Below are 27,886 nucleotides of genomic sequence, written 5' to 3' on the forward strand. Positions count from 1 at the left end.
TCAGCGTCTTCTTCAAAATGGGGACAGAGAAAAGGCTAAGGGTGTGCAGATGTGGAGTAATTAAGTACTATTGGCTGTTCCTAGGCGGAGTGGGGGTGGCATTGGAGGAGCGGAGGCGGAAGGAGAGTGAGCTCCCAGGGTGGGCTGATGACCCCTGTAAGGGCTGCCAACTAACAAGAAGAAGGGGGATAGGGAGTTGGTCATCCACCATCAGAGATGAAAGTGACCAGTACTTTTCTATGGAAAACAGGCCCACCTATCATCTCTGGCATGCGTGTGAGGGGTTATGAAACCTAGGTGTGAAAGATTATCCCAGCTCCTTAACTAAGGTGACAACAGGGGACATAAAGTTATTTCATTCTAAGGAGGGTGGGTCCCAATGAGGAGGGTTGCTTTATTTCTATTTTATTGTAAAATGGGTTTGGTTAAGCAAGGTGGGAGGCAGTGGCTGAAGAAATCCTGAACTGCTCTGCATGATGGAGAGGAAGAGCAGGCTCATCTGAGCAGAGCCCTACACACTTAATAAAAAAGCAAAAATTCCCTTGAGGCAGTGCAGCCAGGGCTCTGGGGAACAGAGAGTATTGCATTCTCTGCTGGTACATATGATGCAAACACTCCCATTCCTACAAAGAAACCCTCATGTCCCCCTTGCTCACCACTGCATTTCGCTAAGTGAAAGAAGCACGAAGACCGGCATGTGAGCTGACCCTGGTGTGACTACAGACATAGAATGGTATGTACAAGACCCGGATGGTGAGAGGCTGATGACGTCTGGTTCCCCCTGCAATCCACCACCAGGAAGAATACAGACCACCTTTCCTATACAGTGAGGTTGCTATAAGGCAGTGGTGCTAAACTAAATGATCAATAATGTCCCCTTCGCTTCTGGTGACAGAGGAGTATTTTCTGAGGACGGGGACGTGTCCTGACACAGAAAGGGGCTTCAGGAAGCCCTTCTGTCCATGCATGGAGGTTAAGTGCTCAGGCTCTGGAGACAGAGGACTGGGTTTGAGTCCCTGCGCCAGGATTTATTGGCCCTGGGACATTTAGCAAGTTAGTGAAACCCCCCGAACTCCTCACTTTCCTCATCTGAGGAAAGGGGTTAACATGCACCCATGCCCCTCTGCTAGGGTTGGTAGGAAGGGAATAAATGAGAGCGTACATAAGCATCCAGCCTTCTGTCTTTCAGAAGCTGCTTAGTCCGGTAACTGGCATATAAGTGTTCAATTAATGTTAGCTATTTCTATCGCTGTTTCCATCCGAAAGATCTTTTATGCTCAGCTACTGGTCTACAGAAATTGTGCTGAACATGGCAGGAAGGGAGGGTAACATCCTTAGGGGGATGCCTTGTAGACAGATGTTCCAGTGATCAACCTCCTTGCAGCCACTGCAAGGGACCTGACCAAGGAGTCCCCAGTCTGATGCCAAAGCTTCCACAAGCCACGCATCCAGATTCTTTTCCTCCAGCTGCCACAGCAGCCACTGAACCTGCTATAGCTCCCCATCTTCATCCCACTGGTGGAAGGAAAAGGCTTCAGTTTGATCATCTCTTTTTTGATCTGGCCCCTGTGGTCCCGGTTGCCTCCTTGGCTGAGAAGGACGAACAGGCTGGAAGGTCAATGCCCTGGCCACTTTGGGCATGATTGCACGGTGAACCGGTAGCACGGAATTCTCACCACCAGGAATGATTAGGGACATTCAAACCCAGGTGGCGAAGTGAAATTGGAGTCTGAGGCCTCAGCGGAAGCAGCCTGGGCAGGCCTCTGGTGAGCAGTCGGTAGCTGTGGTGAGGGAGGGATGGGGCTCCCCGAGGCACGGCACCCCTCGACTGGCAGGGGGTCTGAGGATCCAGCCCTGCATCTCTGAGCAAGCCCTCCTCCACAGAGGCAGTGCCAGGGCTCTAAACCAACGGGGGGAACCCGCAGGAGACGACTAGCACAAAACAGCAGCTTCACTTCACTCTGTGCTGGGAAACAGGCCAGCGCTGCACGCATGTCATCTCTGCACTTCACAGCCACACCGAACACTTGGCTTTACTGCTGAAGAAACCGAGGCACAGAGGGAATACCACACAGCGGGCATCAGTGCAAGATTCAAACCCAAGTCTGTCTGACCCCAAAGCCTGAGCGCTTTTTCCCCACTCTGTCATGCAGCTACTGGCTGCTGATCCCCAGGCACATCCAAAAGCACAAGAGACTGTCATCTCCAGCTGGCAAGTAACTGGGTAACTGAACATGAAGAAGACATTGCCCACTAGGTGTCTGGTCATGTGGGTCCATGGAATTAAGAAAAGCAAATCACTGCACCTTAGAGAAGACCGGAGTTACACAGAAAAGAAGATCTCGGGAAGGAGTTCATGGCCAAGTTACAGAGGCTGGCCCACTGGCAGCGGGGGGCTTCGCCACCGCCTGCGGGGATGAAGGGACACAGTTAAAATGCTACAGACTAAGGCCTCAGATGCAGGCTTTTACTGGTGGAAGAAAATCCAAAATGAATGGCATTAGTTTGCATAAAAATGAACACAGAGAAAAGAAAATGATACACCAGAAATTGGTTTTCCGAAGTTTCTTTTATATCCTTAAGCGTGTTATCAGACTGCTCAGAATCCAAGATCTTTGGGGACTGGGCGCAGACCTGCGAAAGCTGGCTGTTGCCTACCGGAGGCCAAGGCTCTCCACCCAAACAAAGGCATTTTAAGAAGAAAGTAAAAGTTGATAGGATATCGGCTTAAAAACAAAAAAGCTCTCACACTGACCACTGGGCGAGTGTTCGTGCACTGTGTTTTTGTAATACACTGATCAACCAGGACTTCAAAAGAAAATACTGGAACTTAGCTCTTAACAGGTCCAGCACTCATGCTGAGGTCAGGGCCGTGGCACTTTGGGTGTCACCATAAAGCAAGCAGATGTGGTTCCCACTGTATTCTTCCCCTGAAGGGACCACTGCTTAAGCGCTCAGTATATTCTCCGGGCTCATAAGCAATCTGAAGAGGGATGTGCACTTTGCATGATCCTTCTCCCCTCCCCCATACACAGACAAGCTCTGTGCTTAACTGTCAACCGGCGTTCGCGGAGGCCTATGGTGTGCCAGGCTCTCTACGGGTGGCTTTATTTAATTTCCACACTGAGCCCATGAGGTAGGAGTTGTCCCTGTTGTGTAGGTGAGGAAAGTGGTTCACGGAGGGTAGCTACATTCTGTGGCCACAGCTAGAAAGGGGTATGGCTGAGATCCAAAAGAGAGTTGTGTCTGACGCCAGTCCTGCTCTTCTCCACACTCAAACCTTGCGGCACATTTAATGACATTAAGCATCCAGCCTTCTGTCTTTCATCTGAAACTCCATTAGCTTGTTGCTCATTTGCTCTTCAGAAAAGATGGGTAATCTCCATCTTTAGAAGGGATAATTTCATACAAGCCAAGATGCAGTGACAAAACTTGTAATCAGGCTCCTAATATAATACATGTCGAGCTCCTTGGACTAGAAGCCATCTTTGGCCCCTCCAGAAAATTTCAATTCCTGTTTCAAAGTCACCAGTTGCTTTCTTGCCTTTTCCAGTTCAGTCCCTGACAGATGACCGAGGACTCTCATTCCTTGTCACCAACAGAAGGAGGCTTTCAAATGTCAGATGAGGATGATGAGGAAACTAACATTTATTAAGCATTCATTATATTCTGGGGCCAAGCAAGGCTGTTTATGTATGTCTTCTCACGTATCTTTTCAGTTCTCACGATAGTCCTCCAAGACAGATATTTGTAATCACCATTTTGCACAAGTGAAAACTGAGGCTCAGAAACACCAAGTTGATGCTCTCTAGCTTACACAGCTCCCACACTCAGTCAATAGAACCCAGATTCAAACCCACATTTTTTCTGTCTCCAAAGCCTCTGCCCTTACACTGAGTTACCTCTGATTGCTTTGATCCTAGAAATGGAAGACGCACAGACTATGCACAAAGAACTCTCACTTGATTAGCCATTTCTGGGCCTAGGTTTTCCCCCATTTGTTACTCTGCATGACAGAAAAGAGCCTCATATCAGAAGGGCTTCTGCAACTTCTTACCAATATGGTGTACCTGACTTGTCAGCATATACACAGAACTCTCATCTTTTCAAGACCCATTAGATATTTAGGAAAATGAGCTCTCCAAAGCATCTCTCATAAAAGCAAAACTTGAAAATTCTTTTTTTTTTAAAGATTTTATTTATTTATTTATTTGACAGAGAGAGAGAGACAGTGAGAGAGGGAATACAAGCAGGAGGAGTGGGAGAGGGAGAAGCAGACTTCCTGCTGAGCAGGGAGCCCGATGCGGGGCGCGATCCCAGGACCCCGGGATCATGACCTGAGCCAAAGGCAGACGCTCAACAACTGAGCCACCCAGGTGCCCCCAAAACTTGAAAATTCTAATTGGGCTCATGAGATTAGGCTAAAATTAGAGTAATCCAAGTCACCAATCTAAGTAAATCATTCCAATCCAAATCTTATGTTTAAGACTGCACAGACCAAAGTATTTATGACACTAACCACACTGTATAATGCCAAGGGCTGTATCCTCAAAAGACTTCAAGTACTACCATCCTATGCTTACCTCTAGGCAAAAATTAAACTGGTCACAGGGAAATTTAAACTCATTTCTGCAAAGCTCTCCCCTTGCTTGTGACCTGCAAAATATTTCCAGTCCAGACTCAGAGAACTCATTTTATGGGGAAGAAGATGCCTTTCTTCCTCTGACTTCAACATTCACAGAGCTGTACTGCAGCTCAAAATAAAATCAGATTTTGGAAGGAAGCGAGTTTGAAATATTATATAGAAAAATCTTGGCAATAAGATCCCTATCATGTCACAGTCTTAAAGCCAGTGAATTTTATCTGGAAGGCTGGCTAACAGTGATTTAAGAAAACACCACAAACACACCTTTTGGAAACTAAAGGAGGCATTTATGACCCGAAGTGCCCTCGGTTATTAAGTTGATTTATGAAAATGATGTAAGGCTCCTCAGTGTCAGGTTGCATTTTTTTCTGTTACACTCTTTGTAAAAGTGCTAAAACCAACAGCAGCCAAATTAAGTGAACTCGAAGTCCATTTAACCAACTGACTTCTAAAATTCGAGGTGAAAACTGTCACCATACAAGAAGTTTCCAAGTAAGAGTCCTTAAGTATCCACGCTGAACAAATGAATGCTTCCAACAGATACACAAGGAAATAAGCACTATAGAGTAATGATCAAAACAGGATGCCCAGATGTTTACCACTTATCACAGTGTGTGTACCAACCCCAGACCTAATGCCCTGAGAAGGTGTGTATTGGGCAGTAGTAGTTGCTCAGTAAGTGCTCTCGGTGTGACGATCACCAACACCAATAGCTTTAGAGGGGATGCCACTTTCTGCAAATGCAAATGCCCTCGGAAAGGTATTCAAATTATTATCAGTCTTTAAAAAAGTTTTCGTAAACAATATTATCTCTCTCCTAACCCGGTCAGTTACTCTGGAGGAAATGTGTTTTTCATTGCGTTGGTGGAAATGAGAAAACAATTTTAGAGTGAGGGAACAGTGGCCAACCACGATGGGTTGCAAAAGAGACCAATGGAGATTAGTACCTAATAGTAGTTGAATAGGACATGTGAAGTGAGGAGCAATGCAGAAAGGGGCAAAGATAATCTCTGAAACACATGCAGAAAATCAAGTCCAATCTCAGAGCTAGGTTATTTCCGAAAACAAAAGTGATCTTTTTTAATAGTTCCAAATTCCATGGAAAAGGGGGTATTGGGACATCTGTTTATCTTTATGTAAGATGGGGCACTTTTGAATGTTTTTTTGTAGACCTAGTACAGTCTCTGAATTTAAGTTCAAAAAATTTCATTCCCAAAGAAGATTGGCATAGCCGAGCTATAAGTAAATGGTCTATACAATTCTGACATATGATATATAACCCCTGACAAAGGAACGTACTTATGTACAAAAAAAGGAAATGTACTGTCTCCAACAGAACTGCTCATAGGGGAACCAGGGACTTTCCTATATCAGCAAAGAATGAGGATCCCCTGGATGAATCAATAAATGTCAGGTCCAGAAAGGAAATACAAGTTTCCCTGTTTTAAACAGTACAAAAGGCCAAAAGCTTCAGAACTAAATAAACCAGGCCCGACCTGATGATAGTGGACTAAAAGCAACTAAGTCAAGACGTTTACATCCAGTCCAAATCAAACCTAGTATTAAAACTGAAACAAATAACTGTTTCAACTGAATTTTAGGTTCCAAAAGGAGAGCCCATCACTTGCAAATACCAAGTGCTAAGCCCTGTGACAGGCCCCTTGCCTGTTAGGACATTTAGTTCACATAGCAGCTGGCTGGCTCTTGACCTTGCAGAAAGCCATGGAATCACTAGGGGTGGGCTGCAGGGCAGGAAGTGTGGGCTGAGGTTGATTCCAAAGGGCAGCTGTATGCTCACTACTTTGGGCAACCACCTCTAAAAGCCAGAGATTTTAGAACAGATTACAGTCCATTGGTGAGAAGTAATTATTACTGTAGCAAAGGTTTCCGTCTCCCAGGACTCCAGCTAGGGCTCGCCAACCATTTTTAACTATGCATCTTCTCAATAAAAAATTTATGAGTATTAACTGCCAATATACGCATATTTGTAAATTATACACTCGGATTACTGGTCTAAAATATTATGGTGATTATAAAGCATGCATGAATATATAAATTGGAAAACAATTACATTTTAAATAAAAATTCTATTGTTTTTGTCTCTTAACCCAGTGGATCTGGTGGCGCAGTACATTTGGAGACAATCGGCACTCTGGCCTTCCCCCTCAAACACTCTCACTGGGCACTCTCCACTTTATGGATCCGCACGCCCATAGGAAGTAACAGAGAAGGGGAATAAGAGTAAACACTTAGCCTTGACAGCTGAACCCATACCCAGTGTCTTGCAACATTCAAACCCTAGGAGAGACATGGCCACTTGCATGATTAGCAGCCAAGAGGCTCCTCCCAGGAGTGAGTGGTACAAATTGCTCCTGGAGAGACACGTGAAAAGGAATAGCACGGAGATCTGGCCTCAAATTCAGCTTAACCACTAATCCATCTCTTTCTCATCTAACCCACTTCAGAGTCGGTCCCAAGGTCAAAATCCAAACTGGCAAGAAGATCTGAACATGCCGTTTTCCTTTCTTTGCCTTACTGTAGTTGTTTATGATGTCAAGCAAGCCATCCACCCCCTGTGGGCCTCAGTTTTCATGGGAACACTGGTGTCTGATTTGGGAATGACTAAAGATTCTACCAGATATAAAATTCTAGAGTTCTAAATGAAACTTCCTAAGAAGTTAATTTCTCTCAGCCTATTTGCTCAGTAGGTCCAAATGTTGGATCTGATATAATGCCAGATGTGAATCATTAATTAAATGCACTGACCTAGAAAAACAGTATGCATATGTTTGGTTGACATTTACTACTTCCTCCATTCCTCATCTAACAACAATATAAGATGTCTAATGAATCTGTAAATGAACCAGACCAAAAAGGTGAAGATCTGCCTCTTTTGAGGAGCATAAGGGCTCACTCTAGGTAAGACACAGACCTTCTTCTTCTCTTTCTCTGCAAACACACACACACAAATACACACACGCACGCGTGTGTGCTCGCGCGCGCGCACCCCTGCGTAGACCTGCAAATGCAGAGGGAAATGAAATAATGCCCTAATCCTAATGGAAGCAGGCATCACATGTACCTCAAAGAGAACTTGATCTAGAACTTTGTGAAGTATCATGGGGATGGTTAACTGGCCGTGAAGCACACAAAACACAATGGGATATTTTACTTTTAAGGAGTTCTGGCAGATGTGGGTTTTGAAATAAACTCCCGCTGGTCCACCACTGAGCCCTGCACAGAGCGCATAGTGCTGAGGTTCCAGCCTCACCCCACCACTCGCTGGCAGTGTGTACGTTTCCTTTAACAAGTAGCCCGTGTGATTCTCAATGTCCTCACCTGTAAGATAGGTATTACCAAAAAAAAAAAAAAAAAAAAAAGGGAAGACCAAATTCCTGATTTCTCTTTTTTTTTAAGACTTTTTTAAAAAAAGATTTTATTTACTTATTTATTTGAGAGAGAGAGAAACAGCATGAGAGGGGGGAGGATCAGAGGGAGAAGCAGGCTCCCCGCTGGGCCGGGAGCCCGATGCGGGACTTGATCCCAGGATTCCAGGATCATGACCTGAGCCAAAAGCAGTTGCTTAACCAACTGAGCCACCCAGGCGCCCCAAATTCCTGATTTCTCAATGTGAACATTGAAAAAACAAAACATCCAGCAACAGATCAAAGGATAAATACTCTATGGTATTCAAAAATCCATTAAAATTACCTTTACAAAGAGTGGATAATAAAAATTTTTGTTACTGTGTTAAATGAAAAAGAGAGGACCAAACAGAAAATTACAGAGGGGAAGAGTACTAAAAAACAAGAAGCTGAAAAGCCAAAATCATGATTTTTCCTATTGTTGTTCGTTCTTTTTGTCGGTGGCACTTTCTATGTTCCTGATAACACACGTACATATACTGGGAGAAAGACACTTAAACAGTCATGGATCCCCAAACACAGTTGATTCTTACCTACCTGCAAGATGGAAAAGATTCTGACCAGAGAAAAACACTTCTATAACTGCTGCTCGCTCGTATTAGCTGGAAGCCAGAGAGGGCCATTCTCAATTCTATTGCTTCCTTTTATGAAAATGAGAACTCAGATCTCAAGGCATCAGGGCTTGCCATCTAAGACCCACCTGCCAAGCACCCTCCCCACCCAACCCCGTAGACTTCTGAGAGCAGCATAATTTGTGAAACTGAATATAGACATCGAAATGCAGTTGGACTTGGGGTCTATAACCTAAGCCACATGGGATCCATGTGTGGTGGATGAAAAACAATTTGAGTTAAAAGCGTATGTGTGTGTGGGGAGGGTAGTATGAATATTCTGAGAGTTTTAATAAAACCAGAGTTTCCATTTTTCCCCTGAAAGTCCTTTTTAAGGAAATAAAGAACTGAATACGATTCCTGTGGGGAAAGAGCACTCAGGGAAAGTTTTGATATATTCAGTGCCATTAAATGGTCATTTATTCCTCTATAATATGAACTTTCTTCAGGAGAAACACGCAGGTACTTCACAAATTTAGCTTCCCCACTGTATGTTACAATGGAAGCATTTATAAATTGCTCATTTTGGATGATTCTAAGAGCCTGAATAAATCAGGGAAATCCATATTTTCTGCTTAGTAATTGGGCTGATGGGTAGAATAAAAACTCCTGCTCAGTAACCTGATGAATTCCAAGAGAAAACAAGATCACCTGACAGCAACTTAGTGTGAACAACAGCAAGAAAAACAAAAACAAAAAACAAAAAACGAAAAGGGCCAAACCAGTTCCAGCTGGTAGAACCCAGAGTGAATGTGTGAGCTCACAGACCGGAGCTCCGCCCCAGAAAGTGTGTCCATGGTGCAGTCTTAGGAGAGTGGAATATTGCCTGATTCCCCCCAGCCCAAGGGCACTTCATCCATTCCACCGGGGACAGAGAGGTGTCTACAGCCTGGTTCCTACCCTCTAGGGGCCGGCAGTTTGGGGAGGTAAACAGAAAGCAAACCGACAAACACAATCCAGCAGTGCAAAGTGCTATTACGAATAGGACATGGGAGGCCGGGGAGAGATGTGCTCATGCTCAGAGCACAGTTAACTAGCTGGTCATTTATTCTTCACGGTACTGGACAACCTGGAAAGCTCACTGTCCTTGGGGTTATTTACAGTTTCTTGCAGAAAATTCTGCATATGGTGTAGCATGACTGTAATGGAGATGGATTCTGGGAGATGACTATCACTCATACTTGTTCTCTCTTTAAAGGAAGGGTAACAGGAAAGACTTGGGCAAATAAGAACCTGATCTGGGCTGAAAAGCTGGGTCCACAGGCGTTTGTACCAGCCTCTCCCACTTCTGCTGTTTGCTTAAAGTGCACTTGACTGACCCCAGAGAATGTTTTGGTTTATTTTGTTTCCAATTTTCTTTTGATCCCATGAAGATAGGTGCAGGAAAATAACATCTCCCATTTCAGGGACAGGAACTCCATCAACTAAGCCAGTTCTAACTCCCCACAAAGTTGGATAAAGAGTCCTAAACACAACGACTTCAGCATCCAGTATACCCAGTAAGGCACAAACACCCATGAAATCAGAGGGGAAATCTTCAGACTTCCAGAAACACAAGTGTGATGTGCCCCCCACCCCGCCCACTCCATTTCTAGGTTGGCAGGGGCTGGTGCAGAATAATTTTGCAACACAGAGAATTAAGAGAAGCTTGGTTTAGAAATCGGGAGCCAGGATGACCGTGAGCTCCCTGGCAGGGATAGGACAAAGAGGGGAGGGGGAAGCAAGCTTGAGAGGGAAAGGGAAAAAAAATATGGAAGGTGAGGGAGGAAACTGCCAAGACAAATCTGGGCTTTCCTGTGGTTCTGTCTTCTGTGACATGGGTCACAGAAGCCTGTCACAGACGTGTATTAATGTGTTTTCTAAAAAAAACTGCAGATGAATTACTTTTGTATGGCAGGAGAGATGGGTGTCCCATTTAATGTCCAGATAATAACGTTGCTCATAAAGCTGAAGACCTCCCATGTATCAGGCCTTATTTACATACAGATATTGTTCAGTTCATCTTTTAAAAGCCCTTGGGGGGACATAGATATTATTTCCATTTTACAGATGAGAAAACTGAGTCTCAAAGAGCTAATACAGCCAGTATTTCCCCCTCTGTCAGTCTTACCCCGAAGCCTGTGTTTTGTACAGCTGGGGATAGAAGAAAGCAGGGAGTAGCAGTGACTGGCAGCATCCTGGAGTGTGTCTGACTACACGACCCATACATGAAATCCTGATGATGTTCAACTTGCAATGTAACAGCAAAGAGCACCAACTTCTACAAGCGGCAACTCAGACAATCACCACCACCAAAGAGGGCATCTGCATGGATTCAGACCCTGCCTTCCTGGTCGGTGGCTGCTGCCAGGTACACAGCGGCCTACCAGCCATGTTCCAGAAAGCAGAGCTGCCTCAGTTTGTAATCGCCCTAACCAATGCTTGCTCTTACCTTTGCCATCAGTCAACATTAATCAAATTGAACATAAGTGACTCCGCTGTGAGATTCCTGCTCTTAACAGTGGGCTGTGTGGTAGAAGAGCACACAGATGGAGTTTCCTTTTTAAATGAAATGTTTTGGCACCAGTCTCTGTCAAGAGTTTTCCCTTGTTTCCATCTGGCTTTAGTACTGGAACGCATACATGAGAGAATGGAAAAAGAAAACTCCGTTGGCGTGCTAAACCACTAGAAAAGCTCAAGTGGTTGACAGCATATCCTCTAAACCCTCAGAGATTAAAACACTTTGCTCAAGGAATGCTGTCACATTGTTTTTAAGGAAGGGGAGAGTTCTGTTTCTCAGACCGAGCCCTGTCCTGGAAAACAAATTAAAAAGCGTGCACACTTTGGAGGGCCATGGGCCCAGACGTCCGGACGTCTGTCCCTGTGCCGTGGGCTCTCCAGCTGCCGGGCCCTGTGCCGTGCACTCACCCACCTGACACCTTGGCTACTTCGTCTGCAAAGCAGAAGCCACATCACAAGACCGCTGTGAGGATTACATGAGATAATACCTGTTAAGGGCTTAGTTATCCATTTTTGGAATGTCCTATTCACAAGGCTTTAGGAGACACAAATATTATTACCACCAGTTTTCATAGGAAGAGCTCTAGAACCACCAAGGAGGCTCTAAAAAAATGTTCAGACATCCACTTTTTTTCTATTACATAACTGAACAAAACAAGTTCATACATGGCAGTGTTCCTGTCAGGAGCCTCTCAGAATTTCCCTCTCCGAATTTTCTCTGAGAGTCAAACACACCCACTGTCATTCTGATATGCTTTCTTAACAGTCCGGGTATTGGCGTATAGGACCGTCACCATCCAGCCGAAACCAACCAAGGCTGTAGGAAGGCAGAGTAATACCAAGACAGGATTATCACTAAAGTTGTGGAAGGAGGGACAGAAAGGAGGTCTGGTTTGGGAAATTCTCTCTCATAAAATTCTTCTGTGGGAGGAGAGCACAGTGGCTAAGGGGATACAGATCCACAATCAAACTACCTGGGTTCAAATCCCTGTTTGGTAACTCATAAGCTGACGATCTTGGGCAAGATAATTTCCTCCTATATGCTCAGTTTCCTCATCTACAAAATGAAGACAGTACTGTTATCTACCTCGTAACACTGCTGTAAGGATTAAATGAGTTAATATATGTAAAGCAGAAGGGATCATGCATGATATAGGAACCCAATAAATACCATTACTACTACTAGTATTATTACTACCACTAATTCAAAGGTGGGCTTGGTGCCAACCTGACTGTACTACGCACTGAATCAAGTGATAAGTGCATGGCAGGATCTTTGTGGCCAGAGGACATTTCAGAAAACCCTCTCCCTACTTTTAACTCCACCTAACCAAGGATTATTGTTACAAACGTTTTCATCTAATATGTCTATGCACATACACAAAAGAGCCCAATTCTCCATTGAAAGTATAACAGGATACTGCATTTTTATAAAATAAAAGAGGATCTAGAAAGAATTATAATCAAGGTAGTAGAAATAACTTTTTATTGCATTGTCTTCTAGAGCGACTTAAAGTTTTTTTTTTTTTTTAAAGATTTTTTATTTATTTATTTGACAGAGAGAGACACAGCGAGAGAGGGAACACAAGCAGGGGGAGTGGGAGAGGGAGAAGCAGGCTTTCCACTGAGCAGAGAGCCCGACGCGGGGCTTGATCCCAGGACTCTGGGATCATGACCTGAGCCGAAGGCAGACGCTTAACGACTGAGCCACCCAGGCGCCCCGAGCGACTTAAGGTTTTATGGCTGGATTTATATGCCAAATCTCTCTAATAAAGAGATGCATATTACAAATGTAGGAGAGTTTATTAGTCAATAACCTCACAAGTGATAAGACAGTGTAGGTCAAAACTGTTCAATGTCTTATCAGTTTTGAAGGGTTAGGGAGGAATCTACTCCTTAAAACATGGCCCTCTCTATAGCACACCCCTTTCATGACCTAAGTCAGAAGAAATGAGGTGCTAGGGCAGTGCAACCATGGCCAGTTGGGTAAAAAGGACTGGCTGGATTTCCCAGTCTGTCACTCCCAAAATGGTGAAGCTGGGATGTCATGACTTTTGATGAACACTGGTCCCTTCATCTGTGAAATGAAGAACATACCACCTAACAGACAGGAATGTTGTGAGGATTAAGTGGCATTACAACAAATAATACAAACAAGACAAATGATTTTTATTTTTTCTACATAATTTTCTGAAAGATTCATAGTTTCAGTAATATTTACTACTTCTGTAATAAAGAATAATAAATAGATATCATTATTATACTTGCTTTGTATTTCTTCTTTCCCTGTGAATACATTTGTATACCTCTGAGTTCGGTGTGGATTTTTTCATTATCCTGGATAAGAACTTTTTGGAAAGTCAATTCACCATTCCTAAATAAACCATTCCTATCAAGGTCAAATTTCATCTGTCTTGTATTCTTCCCTTCTCTCTCTTCTAATATTTAGAGACCTTGTGATAAGAACCAGTCAGAATTAGAAAGTGGATAAAAAGAATTTCTTTCTAGGGGCCCCTGGGTGAGGTTGGTTAAGCTTCAGACTCTTGATTTCGGCTCAGGTCATGATCTCAGGGTTGCGAGACTGAGCCCCACATTGGGCTCTGCGCTCAGTGTGGTGTCTGCTTGAGATTTCCTCCCTCTCCCTCCATCCCTGCCACTGCTCACTCTCTCTCTCTCTAAATAAATAAATCTTAAAAAAAATTTTCTATGCCAGATCACTTACAATTAACTTTGCTTACCCCAATTCCAGTAACAACCTATAAAGAATGCTCTCAAACCCTCATAAATGCTTTAAGTGTCCATTTGGATTATTGACAGTCTGAATTTCTCCCTACATGACATGTATGGAATAAGATCTGGCATAAAACTTCCAAGGAGTTCAAAATCCTCAGACTCAGAACCCAAAGGAACCTTTTGAACTTGTCAGTTGAATAAAGTGAAGCCCAGAAAAATTCAGAGGTTTGACTATGGACAGTCAACACAAAAGAGACTAACAAGTATGTTTGGGATAGAATGTAGTACCAAGAATGTATCGTTATGTCAAGCAGACCGAGAAGACTTCTCAATCTCAGCTTTAGTATCTTCAGCATAATACTTTCCAAATACAGTATGTTTTACCACTACCCCTAGGACTGCGGTAGTAGCACGATCCAGATTTTGAAAAGTTCTCAAGGTGATTCTAAGGAACACCTAGGATTGGCAGCCACTGAGATAAAGAGCAGTACTGCCAGGTTCTAGGCTCCCATCCCACATCATTACCTTCCATCGGGGATCCATTTACATAAATTTTTTCACCAAAGACCATTCAGAACTGTTTTTTAAATAAAAAAATTTTGCTCTCTAAAAATCTGAAATCATTTTCAAAAGATTAAGATTTTGTTTCAAGAAAATATGTAAAAGAATGTATTAATCACAAAAATTAAAATTTCTTCACGCTTCTTTTTATGGGGACAATGAGTAGAAGCCAAGGTAAGATTTTTATCCACTTAGGATCAGGAAAATAGATTTTAAGAAATTATGGAATGTTCAGTAGATAACTGGCCTCTAATAATAAACTGCTTTTTAATTTCTTAGTATGTTTCCAGTTTAGTTTTATGGACCCAAATATCATGGAGGGGGCAACCAACTGTAGAAATTGTTGTGGGTGGGGCTCGCTTTATACTTTGAATGAGTTAACAGTTCTAAGTTTCAAAGTCTAAAGTATAATCAGGTATGTAGTAAACCACAGATTTAAATAACATCTTCTATTTAAGCACAGTGGATAGTGTATCTGTACTTGGCAATGTGCCAGGTGCTATAAGGTGCTTAGAAAGCACTGACATTTAGATCCAATTGATGCAAATTCAGGTTTACATGATGCATACCTGCTTCTGTCTGAGGGCTCAAAAAGGCCACCTAGGATAACTTCTCATTTGTATAAAGGAGAGGTTAGTTTCTGTCCTCCTAACAGAGCAGGCTAGAGATAAGGTCAAGAAACTCTTATAATCATCCAACTAGTGACTCTGTAACAGGTTTTTTTTTTTTTAATTGACTTTGTGGGATATATTTACATATAATAAAAGATACCCATTTTTAGCATGCATTTTGAAGAGCTGTGAAAAATGTTTACACCCAAGTAACCACCACCATGATCAACATATAGAACACTTACACCACTGCAAAAAATCCCCTCATGCTTCTTTATAGTCAGTCCCCAACCCCAACCCTGTCGACCACCAATGGGCTTTCTGTTACTACAGCTTAAATTCTTTCCATTCTAGAATTTCATATAAATAGAATCATACAGCATGTAGTCTTTTCTTCCTTTTCTTTTTAATACAACATAAGGCTTTTGAGTAATCCATGGGTTGCTGCATGCACTGGTAATTCATTCTTTAGGGAACATTCCACTGCACAGAATATAATTCGTTTATTCATTCACATGTCAATGGACATCTGAGTTCTGATTATTGGTTATTATAAATAAGACTTATCTACCTCTGTGTACATGTCTTTATGTGGACATGTTTTTATTTCTCTTGGGTAAATACCTAGGACTAGAGTCTCTGAGTCAGAAGTGCATGTTTGAATTTACAAAGAACTGCCAAACGGTTGACCAAAGCAGTTATATCATTTTTACATTGCCACCAGCAAAGCGTGAGAGGGCAAATTGCTCCACATGCTTGCTAACACTTGGTATTGTCAGTCTTTTTAGTGTTAGCCATTGCCAAAAAAAAAAAAGTGGAAACCCCAGGCTTTAAGAATGCAAATAAACCGGGCGCCTGGGTGGCTCAGTTGGTTGAGCGACTGCCTTCAGCTCAGGTCATGATCCTGGAGTCCTGGGATCGAGTCCCACATCGGGCTCCCTGCTCAGCAGGGAGTCTGCTTCTCCCTGTGACCCTCCCCCCTCTCATGTGCTCTCTCAAATAAATAAATAAAATCTTAAAAAAAAAAAAAACAACCTTTAAAAAAAAAAAAGAATGCAAATAAACCAAAGCACGTCAGTACATAAGCGTCTGCACACCATTCAAGACGCCATTTGGGAAGTCCAGTGAGAAACATTAAAATTCTATCCTGGGGCTCCGTGAATGAACTGCAGAGATTATTTCTCTCCTTACACAATCATGGCTAAATAACCCAAGAAAGATAATCTTATTTCCCCTGCTCCAGCATCTTTCTGGATTCCTTCAGAGGATATGCAATTCTCTCCAAAAATAGTAACTCTTATGATCACAGACCTCAACCTCACAGATTTTAAATTCTGCCAGACACTGGGGGCGGGGTGGTGGTGGTGGTGAAATCCACACACACAAAAATCAGGAAGACACCGGATATATAAAATACCCATGCTTACATGCGTATGTTGGCAAGCTTTGAAAGCTGGGATATTCTTCCCTTAAAAAAATTTAACTCCTTCTGTTTGAAAAATGGTTAAATACTATTTGCAGACATTGCCCTAATTTGAGCAAATTTTGCCCGTTCCAAATGGAGAGCTGGTTTGCATCAGGCAAATCGCAAGAGCAGAAGAGCCTGGCCTCCCAGAAAGCTTGGTGGTTCACACTAATATCAGGAAAGATGCTCTCCTTCCAGGGCTCTGCTTCCACTTTGCAGCCGCCTATGCGATTCGAGCTACAAAGAGGTCATCCTTAGATTGAGTAGGAGAAAAGGAGCAACTCAAAATCCTGCGTAGTCTTTTAATGAGGCTGCCCTTCCCTCTGCTTAATGTTCGTGGCTCATACACAATCTCTTTTCAGAACCAGGGAGGTTCTACTTTTCTCGTAGCTCTGGCTTCTTCCAGCCAGGCCAAATTCTCCTCACACATGCTTTCCCATCACTGCATTTTTTCCTTTTTAGCCTTTTCACAGTTAATAATCATATTTATTTTAATAACTAGTTGATTAATGTCTACTGCTCCTTTCCCATCAAACAAAGTAAGTTTCATGGGTTTTTCTCCTAACTGTATGCTCTGTGCCTAGAGTGCTCAGCACATAAAAAGTACTTAATAAGTATCTGAGTAATTAATTACTTGTTGATTAAAATATTACCTTATCAGAGATGTGACCAATATGCCTCTAAGCTTCACATAAGCTAGAAGATAAAGAAGGCTGCTCCCTCCTCAATGAGAAGAAAAATCAAAATGCAAAAAACTTGGGGGTCAAAGTTGGCCTGGCCTTCTCCTGCCCCAACTTCCATTAAACCATCCGCTTAAATGTCAGATCTACTTTATCAACCTATCCTCTTGCAGTTCAAATCCATGCAAAGGAAAAAGACTATCAGGACAATTTTCCTCCATTAGAAGGGAATTCTGAAAAAGCAATTCTCATAGTTTCAAACTTTAAACGTGAAGTCTGGGTAATCGGCAAGGGAAATGCAGTTATTGGATAAGTCCGGGTCAGGATCTCCCATGGCAGGAGAAATGGCTCTGCTATTTCCGAGACAGGCAGGCAGAGTCCCTGTTTCACTCTTGCAGACTTCATGATCAGAAATAGGCTGACAGCAGGATATGCCTCACATGCAGACAGGACTGTAGTCTTTTCCAGTTAGAGGTATGTACCAGGCAAAACTCTAGGGACTTCTAGACCATCCACCTTTTCTTTAACTGCCCATCTTCAAGAAATCTCCATGAAACACAGACCGAATAAAAATTAATAAAATGAGAATCACTATGGGTCCCTACTCAGCTCATGTTCGGCTCAGCCCAAACATACACAAACATTTACTGTTAATGCATTCTATTCATTATTGGTGCAAGTAAAACTCTAGAATTGAAATTTAAGAATTTGAAGATTTTTTTTTTCTAAAGATTTTATTTATTTATTTGACAGAGAGAGACAGCGAGAGCAGGAACACAAGCAGGGGGAGTGGGAGAGGGAGAAGCAGGCTTCCCGCTGAGCAGGGAGCCCGATGCGGGGCTCGATCCCAGGACCCTGGGATCATGACCTGAGCTGAAGGCAGACGCTTAATGACTGAGCCACCCAGGCGCCCAAGAATATGAAGATATTTTTAAGACCTGAATCTCATGAACAAAATACTAGGAAGGTAATCAGGAAAGGCTACTTCTTTCTTTCAATTAGTCATTAGGTATTAACTGAGGCCCTATTATATGCCAAGCACTGCCCAGTGTGCTAGGGGAATGCAAATGTCCTCCAATTATAACCAAATTTTACTAATCTAAACCTTATTTGGAATTCAGAAAGAAAGACCAATATTTCAAGGTCAATTCTCTCACATTCATTTAAATAAAAGCTTTCTCCTAATCACTGAAAAGACATTCTTACCAAAAGGTTATGTTATCATTTTATTATAAACTAAGATACAGGGGCCCCTGGGTGTCTCAGTCGGTTAAGCATCTGCCTTCAGCTCAGGTCATGATCCCAGGGTCCTGGGATTGAGCCCGGCATCGGGCTCCCTGCTCAGCAGGGAGTCTGCTTCTCCCTCTCCCTCTGCTGCTCCCCCTGCTTGTGTTCTCTCGCTTTTTCAAATAAATAAATAAAATCTTTAACAAATATAAATAAAATAAACGAAGCTACAGTCTTATTATCTTTACATATTCTTCTTTTCTTTAATCTTTACATATTCTTTCTGGAACAAACCTATCTACACACTGAAATGAATTCTGATAAATGATCAGAAGCTTATTTTTTTAAAAAAATCCAAAAATGGGTCCAAAAATAAAGTTTTATTCCCAAGCCACAAATGAAGGAAGTAAGAAAAGATGAATTAAGGTAAGCTTAATCCTTTCATTGCCCAGTTAAGATAACTATTATCAGATCTGTTACAAATGCCCCAGGTATTCAGATTAGCATCACTGCAACTCCATGGAAAACTTATCCAAATTTTATCTCAAAAACTTGGTATGAATCCACAGTAAATCCCACACATCTACAATCACAAGCAGAAGACAAAAAATAATCCAACAAAATTCTAAGCTTAAAAGAACAGATGCCTCTTCCTGACAGGGAATAGCTGTCAGGCAAAGCAATGATTTGGGAGCTGTGTCTACTTTTTCACATTCCATAGGTGTTGATATTTATCTTGGGACAAACTATTACTGATTACTGGCAACTGTTAAGAAAAAGAAAGCCAGTGAAACTCAGGTTGCTAGTAATGACAATTACCCAAAGACCAGGGATTATTCTAAGACAAAAAATCCTAGAGGAGAACCCACTTTCCATCAATGTCTTCATGAAGGAAAGTCTGGACGAACAAATCTGTCAAACCCTTAGCAGAAACACTCAATGAACTGGAAAATACATTTAAAATTGAACTTCATTAACCTTTCCCATACAAACCAACCTCAAAAGTAGAGGTGCCACTAGTAAATAAGGATCAGGTGAAGACAACAGAGAACAGGAAATAGGAGTGGGAGAGCGGATGTGTACAAAAGCTGGGTCTATGACCCTATTGGACCCCTGAGAATTAAATGTTTTAAAATGAAGCTGTTTTAATATTTCAATGTCTGGTTTTTGTTACCTGACAGGCAGATATATGTTAAATATTCTCCTTGACCCCCGGTTGCCAAGAAAGGAATCTTTTTCTTTGTCCTCCTCTTGACTTGGACAGCTCCCAGCATCCTTTCATCAAGAGGTGCAAAAATTTCCTTGCTGATAGCAGACTTGGCACTCATTGTAGAATAACTGAGGAGGGCACACAGCGAGTTTTCTGAAGAAGAAAAGGAAAAGGCAAGTTGAATTGACAATATGGTGAGGCTCCTAACAGAGTAAGTGGCAAGATGATTTGTAGGTGAAGTAATTTTCAATTTGTCGTTTAAACTCGCTCCCTTGCTTGAAACGCACTGCAGAATCATTAAAAGCAAGGACTTCCCATTTGTATTAACTGTGAAAAATACAAACAAGAAGGGAATACTGATGTACTCACTGAAAATGTCAAATGCAACGAGAAATAAACAGCACGAAATGTTACCTAGAAAGTTCATCAATCTCTACCCCAGTTGCACCTAAAGGTAACTGGCGAGCAGTACCCACCCCCATTCCTATTCCGTAAGAAACATGGTTTCACATTTCCAGTTGAGCAGTCTTTCCACTACCCAACAATCCTTAAAGTCACGAAGTTCTTTATGCTCCTTCAAAATCTCCTTTAACTCTAACGTAAATCCATTTCCCTAATTCTATTCACAGTGGAAATAATTATATCATCTTCTACATAATAACCCTACATGCAACAGAAGACCATTAATTTAATCACCCGTTAGCTGCTTTGGATCACGCTAAATAATTAATCCTTATTTATTAGCCTCTTTCAGTGGGTCCTATTTTCCAGCACTCTTCTGCATATAGTTGCCATGCTCTGGACCCTTGACAAATTCTCCACATTTTTCTTCAGCCAGAGTGGACACAGAATTCTAAAAAAAATATCTGACTAATGCTAAGTATTTTGGAAATGTTACCCAGCAGTTCCCACATGTTATGCTCCTGTGGGTAACTGGCAATGTCTGCCCAATAATTAGGAAGATAAAGCAGTATGTTGCTGACTCACAATGAGTCCCTCCTCTCCCTGCTACCAAACTCACATATATACAGTCCCCATGGTATATTTAGTTTTCCAGAAGTTATACCTCCCTAATGGTCTTAATTCTGCTTATTTGTGTCTATTATATTCAAGATCAGTCTGAATTTTAACCCTTTCATCCAAAAACCTCAACAGCAACTCAAGTAAACGTTTTCTATCCCATCATCCTGGTCATGGTCTATGTCTTAATCGGTAACCAACATTTGTTTAACTAACACATTAGAACTAGAGGTGCAGACAGAGTCTGTGGGTTGGCCATGTGGGTCGTCGTACCAAGTATTCAGAGAGCCTGCAAATGGATCAACAGCACAGCTATATATGGAAACAGCAGCTCAAAGAGTTGGCCAGCCTGCTGTAAAATTGAGCCAATTGGCAAACACCTACTATGTGCCATTTCTAGGCTCAGTATTAGAGATACAAGAAATACTTAGGACGTGGTCTCTGTTCTCCAGGAGTTCACTGCTGACTACATCAAAGGTTTTGCTTTATGAGGGAAAACCTGGGATCATCCTTCCCAATGCAAGATTCACAAACAATACACCAAGATAGCTATCCATCAGCAAGTTTGTTGTAGGAAAGAGATATATTTTAAAAGAGCATTCCTCTAGCTTAAAAAAAAAAAAATTTCTCCTAGTTTCAATTCTGTTACAGAACAGGTTTTCTTAGTGGCACCAAGAATAAAGAATACAAAGTGTTGCTTTTTATTATATCCACCAATATCTCCACTACATATTACAGAGTTCTACCCAGATCTACTCGTGCTCTGATCATGACATTTTATCATTACCACCAGGTTCTTAATCCTGGCTGAGAACATTATGACAACAGTGTAGGGGGCCTGGCTTTCAGTGTGCTGACAACTAACTGATACCCTGTGATTTCCCAGAAGTTAGCAAAGAGAATTCCCCCCACCACGATTTACCCAGTGACTTTCCTAGGCAGGGTGTTATAATTCACAGGGACATTTTTAAAAAGAGAGAGAAACAAGGCCTCTCACTTCTCACCCTCTGGGGACATGTGAGAGAAAGCCAGCAGGAGGACAGCAGCTTCCAACATTCTATAAGCAACGCAGAAAACACGTCATATCCCCAAACTCACCAGGCATTCTCTGACTGGTGCCTTTCCAACTGGGTATGGCTTTTGCTTTCCTATCCTGGATTCACATTTTTCTAAAATTATGGTTAAAAGAAATAAAAAGCTATCATTTGATTGTGATTGTGTAAAATTTGCCAGAAAAAAAAAAAGGAGCATGCATGTTTTACCAAACTCTTAGAAAATTCTGTTCTTCTTTTGAGAAACTGTTAAGAAATGGAAATGACCTTTTACTATTTTTGTTTTTAAGATTTACTTATTTATTTTAGAGAGAGAGTATGCACACGTGTGTGTGTGAGCACATGGGGAGAGGGGCAGAGAGAGAAGGAGAGAGAATCTCAAGTAGATTCTGCAGTGAGAGTGGAGTCTGACAGGGGGCTCAATCTCAGGACTCTGAGATCACAACCTGAGCCAAAACCAAGAGTTGGATGCTTAACCGACTGTGCCACTCATGTTCCCCCTGCCCCTTTTTAATCTACTGATATTTAGTAGCCAAGCACAATAACAAACAAGACATGACAAATAACAGGAAAGATAAAACCAGTAACTTCACTAAGCACAGGTTTTGGAATCACAACAAACCCGGGTTCAAATTGCAGCAATACTGAAGACCTACATATGACTGGGTAAATCTCTTAAAGTTCCAGACTCCTTAGTTTACTAACTGCAACTGGGAGAGATCTTCACCCACCTCATGGAACTACTGAAACAATTAAATGGAAGAGTATATGCAAATCTCTTATTCTGGTGCATGAATCATAATAAACTCTTAAAAATGGAAAATTTTAATTAATTCTCCTACTATAGTATGAAAAATAAAAGACCCTCTGAGCTTGTAGAAACTGAGTAAATGTAGCCATCCATACCAGAAGGGATTTGTCTAAAGAGAAACTCAACTTTACCAAAGCTTTTTCCTCATTCATGGTATGAAACTCTCTAAATATGGATACACGGTCTATTTTATGAAAGGCTCTGTATTGTTTTCAGGATGAGGAATTTATAGACTTCACCCTCAGGAAACTCACTAGTAGGAGATTACTAGATGCATTCTATGGGAAACTGTCAAAAGTTTTTGTCCAGAACAATGATATTAGCAGCCCTATGTGATTGCATGCATGTGTGTATGTTTTTAACACCATCCTGGGAATGGGAATGTACAGTGGAATTTGTGTTTTAAACGATTCTCTAACTGGTTCTCATGCAGCTACCCTGCCACCTAATTTAAAGCCAACACCCTAATGAGGAACTATGGGATGGAAAGGTCATTATGTATTCTTGGGAAAGAATACAGGATGAGAGGTACAGGATCTTCTCTCTTGATTCAAGCAAGCAGCTTTATCAGGTCTTACCTCTTGTTGGTAAATCAATGTTCAGCCCAAGGCTGGGACCCCACTATAAGAAAACAAGATGAATACGGCATCAGTGGTCTGCCAATGACCACAGATACTCTAATCTACATTGCGCTGAAGGTAGCAGGACATGCCACCCCAAAATATGCCACTTCAGTATTTTGATTATTTTGAACTGAAGGCATTTGAAAAACAGCAAATGCGAGCCCAGGCTTTGTCTGAACTCCCCTCATTTGCCTGAAGACAGATCCTCTAAAAGGAACTCAATAAGTCCCCTATCCAAGAGTTTTGTCAACCAGAGAAGATGGACACTTGTCACAGGAGAGGAGACTAGAAGAGGATACCACACCCAGGACAGATTTTCTAACAAACTATCATATTCTCCATGTGTTCTTCTAAGGGTGCCCTCAATCTTTCCTAAAAGTTATTTACTCTCCCCTAAGAGGCCTACATCCCTGCTCCCCTTTCCCTATTGGGATGGTATTTAATCCTGAATTCCAAGGATTTTCAGAGAGTTACTCATTTTTCCCTGGGTATCTCCCAAGCATCTATGAGGTATAGGTGCTAATACACGTCTGTTTTTCTCTTATTACTCTTTTATTATAGGAGTCTCAGCTAAGAACTCAGAAGGGTAGAAGGAAAATTAGTTTTCCTCCCCTACAATACCATGGAAGTTTTTTCTCTTCCTGGTCTACAGCTTCTATAGGCTATAATTACAAAGCTTTTCCATCCCAAAAACCAACCTACAGTATGATTTGCAAGTCAAAGCAGCTGGCTGCCTTAAGTGGTAATTGTAGAAACTAATCTCAGTTTAATCTTTCCCAGGGCTTTTCTATCTATCTTCTTCTTGCTGTAAGCCACTTAATCCATATCCACTTTTGTTAGTACGTGGCTACTGTAGTGGGGGCCCTCCACCCCCACAAGTAACCAGGAAATGAGATTAACCTTCAGAGAAGGAGCTGTAAACTCCTATGACCTCAGGATTCAGCAGATGAAGTATGTAAGTAAAGGGTACAGATGGAAGATGTTCTGCCCTCCAACACTAACATCTTTGGTTTCCAGGAGTGGAATGGACACTTGTCCTCTGTGGTCAGGAGATAAGGAAGAGTGCTAGGGACTCCAGCAAGTAAAAACTGCAGATGCCCTTAGTCATAGTCGCCCTTTGCAGCTATCATGCAGACTGGGGGTATAGCCCACAGGCATCAAATATTTCTCACCTGAAAAGCAAGAGCCCCTTCAGTGAAATAGTCATCTATTTAGCTTAATATTATCAAGGCAAACTGATTCCTCTAACCTCAGGAACGTCCCTGTCTGGGCGCCATGTTTAGCATGCAATCTTCTGATCACATTTTTGGCACTGGATGTGCCGATACAAGTATTCTGGACTGGACAGCAGTTATGTTCCCATTGCCAATGAGTAACTGGAATCCCTGGTTTTAGACACACCTTCTTTAACCAGTGAATATGACTTGACCCTGAGGTGGATGTACTCAAAGCAAGCTGATATCAAGTTTCGGGATTCTTCCAAGCTAAGAGTGAAAGTGATGTCAGCCTGGGAGACTCTGGGGGAGAATTAGCTGGTTTTCTCTAGTGCATAGGAACTCTGGTGAGGTGACCTCAAATAACTTAGAAATGAGAGAAATAAGGTTATACTCTAAGGAGCTCTCTGCACTGCCACTTTGTGTTTGAAATGCTACACACCCAACTTCAATCTGATGACACTAATCATGCAGCCAGCTCCCACTGCCTTCCTGGCTTTAAATCCATTTACCTAGCTGCCAATGGAGCATTTCACTGAGAGTTAACCCGGACTCTGCATTTTCCTTCAAACCCTCCAACCCCCCTCCCCCATAATAAGTAACCAATCACCAAGTCCTGCAGATATGATATAATCCCTGTAAACTGGACTCCACCAGTTCCCTCTCATGCTTGCATCCTCTGGTTAGGATTCTCATCATCACTAGCCTGAATGATTCTGATGCCTCCTAAAATAGCCCCAGCACTGCTCCCATCTTGCTCACAAACGTCCCTCGACACTGCCCAATATAATATTCTAAAGGGTAAATAAGATTCACACTTAACTGTATTTGTTTCTTCTCTATGCCTCAGGTCTTGACAGAGAAACACAATTACCTTGACAAGAAATGGGTCAACTTTATAAGTACTGAAACCAAAGTAGAGAAATGTTAAATTGCTTTCCATCAACTCCACAGTATATAAACACTAAATGTTACAAGTCAGATATTAAGCAATCATTAAACCTAAAAATAATCTAAAAATGTTCATTTTGCTCCAAAATCCAAACGCTTCACCTGGTAGTTAGAAAACATGCAATGTGCTATGCAGTGAAAATCTATTTTTTATGGTTTTATATATTAAGGCCAAATGAGATAATTGGAGGTCAAGTTAGCTCCTTTATAAAAGTTTACTCAGATGAGAGTTACTGACTCTAAATACGCAAAATTTCTACTTAGACAACTTCACTCCTTGATAAGATAGTTCTCAAGATGAAAATCTCAGTTGCTCTATGGCATGCAAACATGCAGAAAATTTAAATAAGTTAGACAGAAATTTCAGTCCACCAGCCAATTTTCCATTTAGTTCAATTACTACTCTAAACTAAAAATTTGTATTAGTGGAATCTAAAGAGGGAGTCTGATATACCACTAAAATAGACAGATAACTTTAATCTGGTGATAACATTCAAAGTGGGAAATTGCAATCACCTTAAGTCCATCACTCTTCATTCTTCATGATAGAAACAAAGTGTGTGGAACGGGCTGTGTGGAAGGATACCATATGGGAATGGCAGACCAAGAACTGATGTCTTATGAAGTCTTACAAACCAGTAAGTCATACCAAAAAACCCCCACAAAAACCCAACAAACAACAACAACAAAAAATTCCAAAAACCCCACAGAAACAAAAAAACAAAAAACATAAAAACCTCTAAAAGTATCCTGGAAGGAGCCGGAAACTTCCAAACAGGAAAATAAAAATGAATAAAAGTTAAAAATATTCTCTATTCTGCGAGAAAAATACTTGTAGATAGACACAGAAATACCATAAAGGACAAATTCTGAACAAGAATGGTACATCAACATCATCTGAAGTGCCCAGGACCTGCTCACAGAGGGATCTAGGGGGCAAGGGCCTGGACTTGTTTTCTTGATGATCTCCTTGTTTATTCTGCCATATAACCAGTTCAGAACCATTGTCTTTGGGGTTTTCCCTCTGTATTTAATGAATTATTTATAAAATAAGACTCCATAGACATTTTTTGAGAGTACATGGCAGATACTCTCTAAAGCCCTAGTAATGAGTCACTGAGGTTTGTACAGCATTGCATGATTTACAAAACACTTCCACACTCAATTCCAAGTGTGGAATCAAGATAGCCGCTAAATGTATCTCCCAAAGTTTGCTTTAAGATTGTAAATTAGGATTTTTAGGCATGTGTTTTTATGAATGGTAACCTATGCTATTTTTAACCCACCCCTATTGGTCCAGGGATTATGAGGAAGTTACAATTTTTCTCACAGAGAGTAATATTTGGTTCACTCCTTGAACCAGCAACTCTACTACTAGGGAAAATGATGTGAGCGTGTTTGCCTGTGTGTATTATAAATACATGCTTACCTCAGATTCATTTTTAAGAGCAAAACATTATAAACAATCTAAATATCCATCAATAGCCAATCTTCACTGGTTAAAGATAGTATAGCCCACCACCTAATAGAATTTGACATAGTCTTCAAAATTCATGGCATAGATATGAGAAAAATGACCATAACATAATAGAGTGAAAACAAGTAAGTTATAAAACAGAAAGTGAGCTCATGAATTATAGGCGTGTATTTATATGCATAAAGAAATGTCTAGAAAAAAGCTTGCCAAAATGTTAATATGAATACCTCTAAGATTTTAAAACCAGAGAATAGGTCAAAATTGAATCTGCAGGGCAGTATTCTTATTTGTCCCTAATCTGACTAGAGTGTTCCTTTAAACATTTTGTTTTTGAGATACACGTTTTCTCCTCAAATTGGAAGACATATCAAAATATATATTGCTGAGATCGAATTATTGGTCTGACTTTCTTCTCAGTTCCAGTCCAGACATGGTGCTTGGAATCCCAAAGGTGAGACTGGGTAAATTCCCACTTCCAAAGAGCTGTGAGGAAAAGGAGCAAATGCTGTGAATGGTGACAAGGCCCGGGAGGCATTTCTGTGAGAAGAAAATGGCCCCTTTCGTCTGAGCCAGTGCAGCTCCACGCCAGGGCCCATGGTCTGGGTGAACAGAATACCAGCCACACGTCAGCTTGCACTTTCTCCCTTGCACACACATCTTTGGAGCAATGCAAAAACAGCACAACCATGCACAGCAGCCTTGGTCATGGCTTACTTAGATTTTTTAAGTGTAGGAAACCTTTAAAAACTCTAAAATACAGCTTAACTCCTTAAGGAAGGGAAAGAGGGAGCTTTTTTCCCATTAGGCTACCAAGTACTATGAGACTTGGTTGGCTTTCTTTTCCTGTATATACTAACCCTTCTTGTGTAGGAGACATCATGTTCACAGGATCCTCTAAAGCCAGTGACTCACGTCTGCTTCAGTTATAAATCTAGACTATTTTCATCTCCTCTTTCCGTGTTTATATGTTCAGTAAGCACATTATTCTTGCTGGTTTAATATTCAAAGAACAAACTCTGTTCTACACCCAGACCCCAAGACCTGTGTTTACCCAAGTTTGTTTATATTGTG

The 27,886-nt window shown here is 41.6% G+C and overlaps 1 protein-coding gene across 3 annotated transcripts in view; it reads right to left on the reverse strand.

Annotated features, from left to right (window-relative positions):
* Positions 1-27,886, reverse strand: part of STXBP6 (syntaxin binding protein 6) — a 252,077-nt gene that overhangs the window by 158,350 nt on the left and 65,841 nt on the right. For 2 of the 3 annotated variants that reach the window (XM_045900638.3, XM_045900637.3), the window contains one exon: positions 19,632-19,820. In XM_045900638.3, the coding sequence (XP_045756594.1) occupies positions 19,632-19,785 (154 nt within the window). In that variant the 5' untranslated portion in view covers positions 19,786-19,820. Of the gene's footprint in view, positions 1-19,631; positions 19,821-27,886 lie in introns of those variants that run through there. The other variant, XM_054513662.2, reaches the window with a different exon arrangement.

The sequence above is a fragment of the Mirounga angustirostris genome, unplaced genomic scaffold (genome assembly GCF_029215605.1).
Source record: "Mirounga angustirostris isolate CCGP_5_RB_7025 unplaced genomic scaffold, mMirAng1.0.hap1 SCAF_9, whole genome shotgun sequence".
Classification (NCBI taxonomy): domain Eukaryota; kingdom Metazoa; phylum Chordata; class Mammalia; order Carnivora; family Phocidae; genus Mirounga; species Mirounga angustirostris.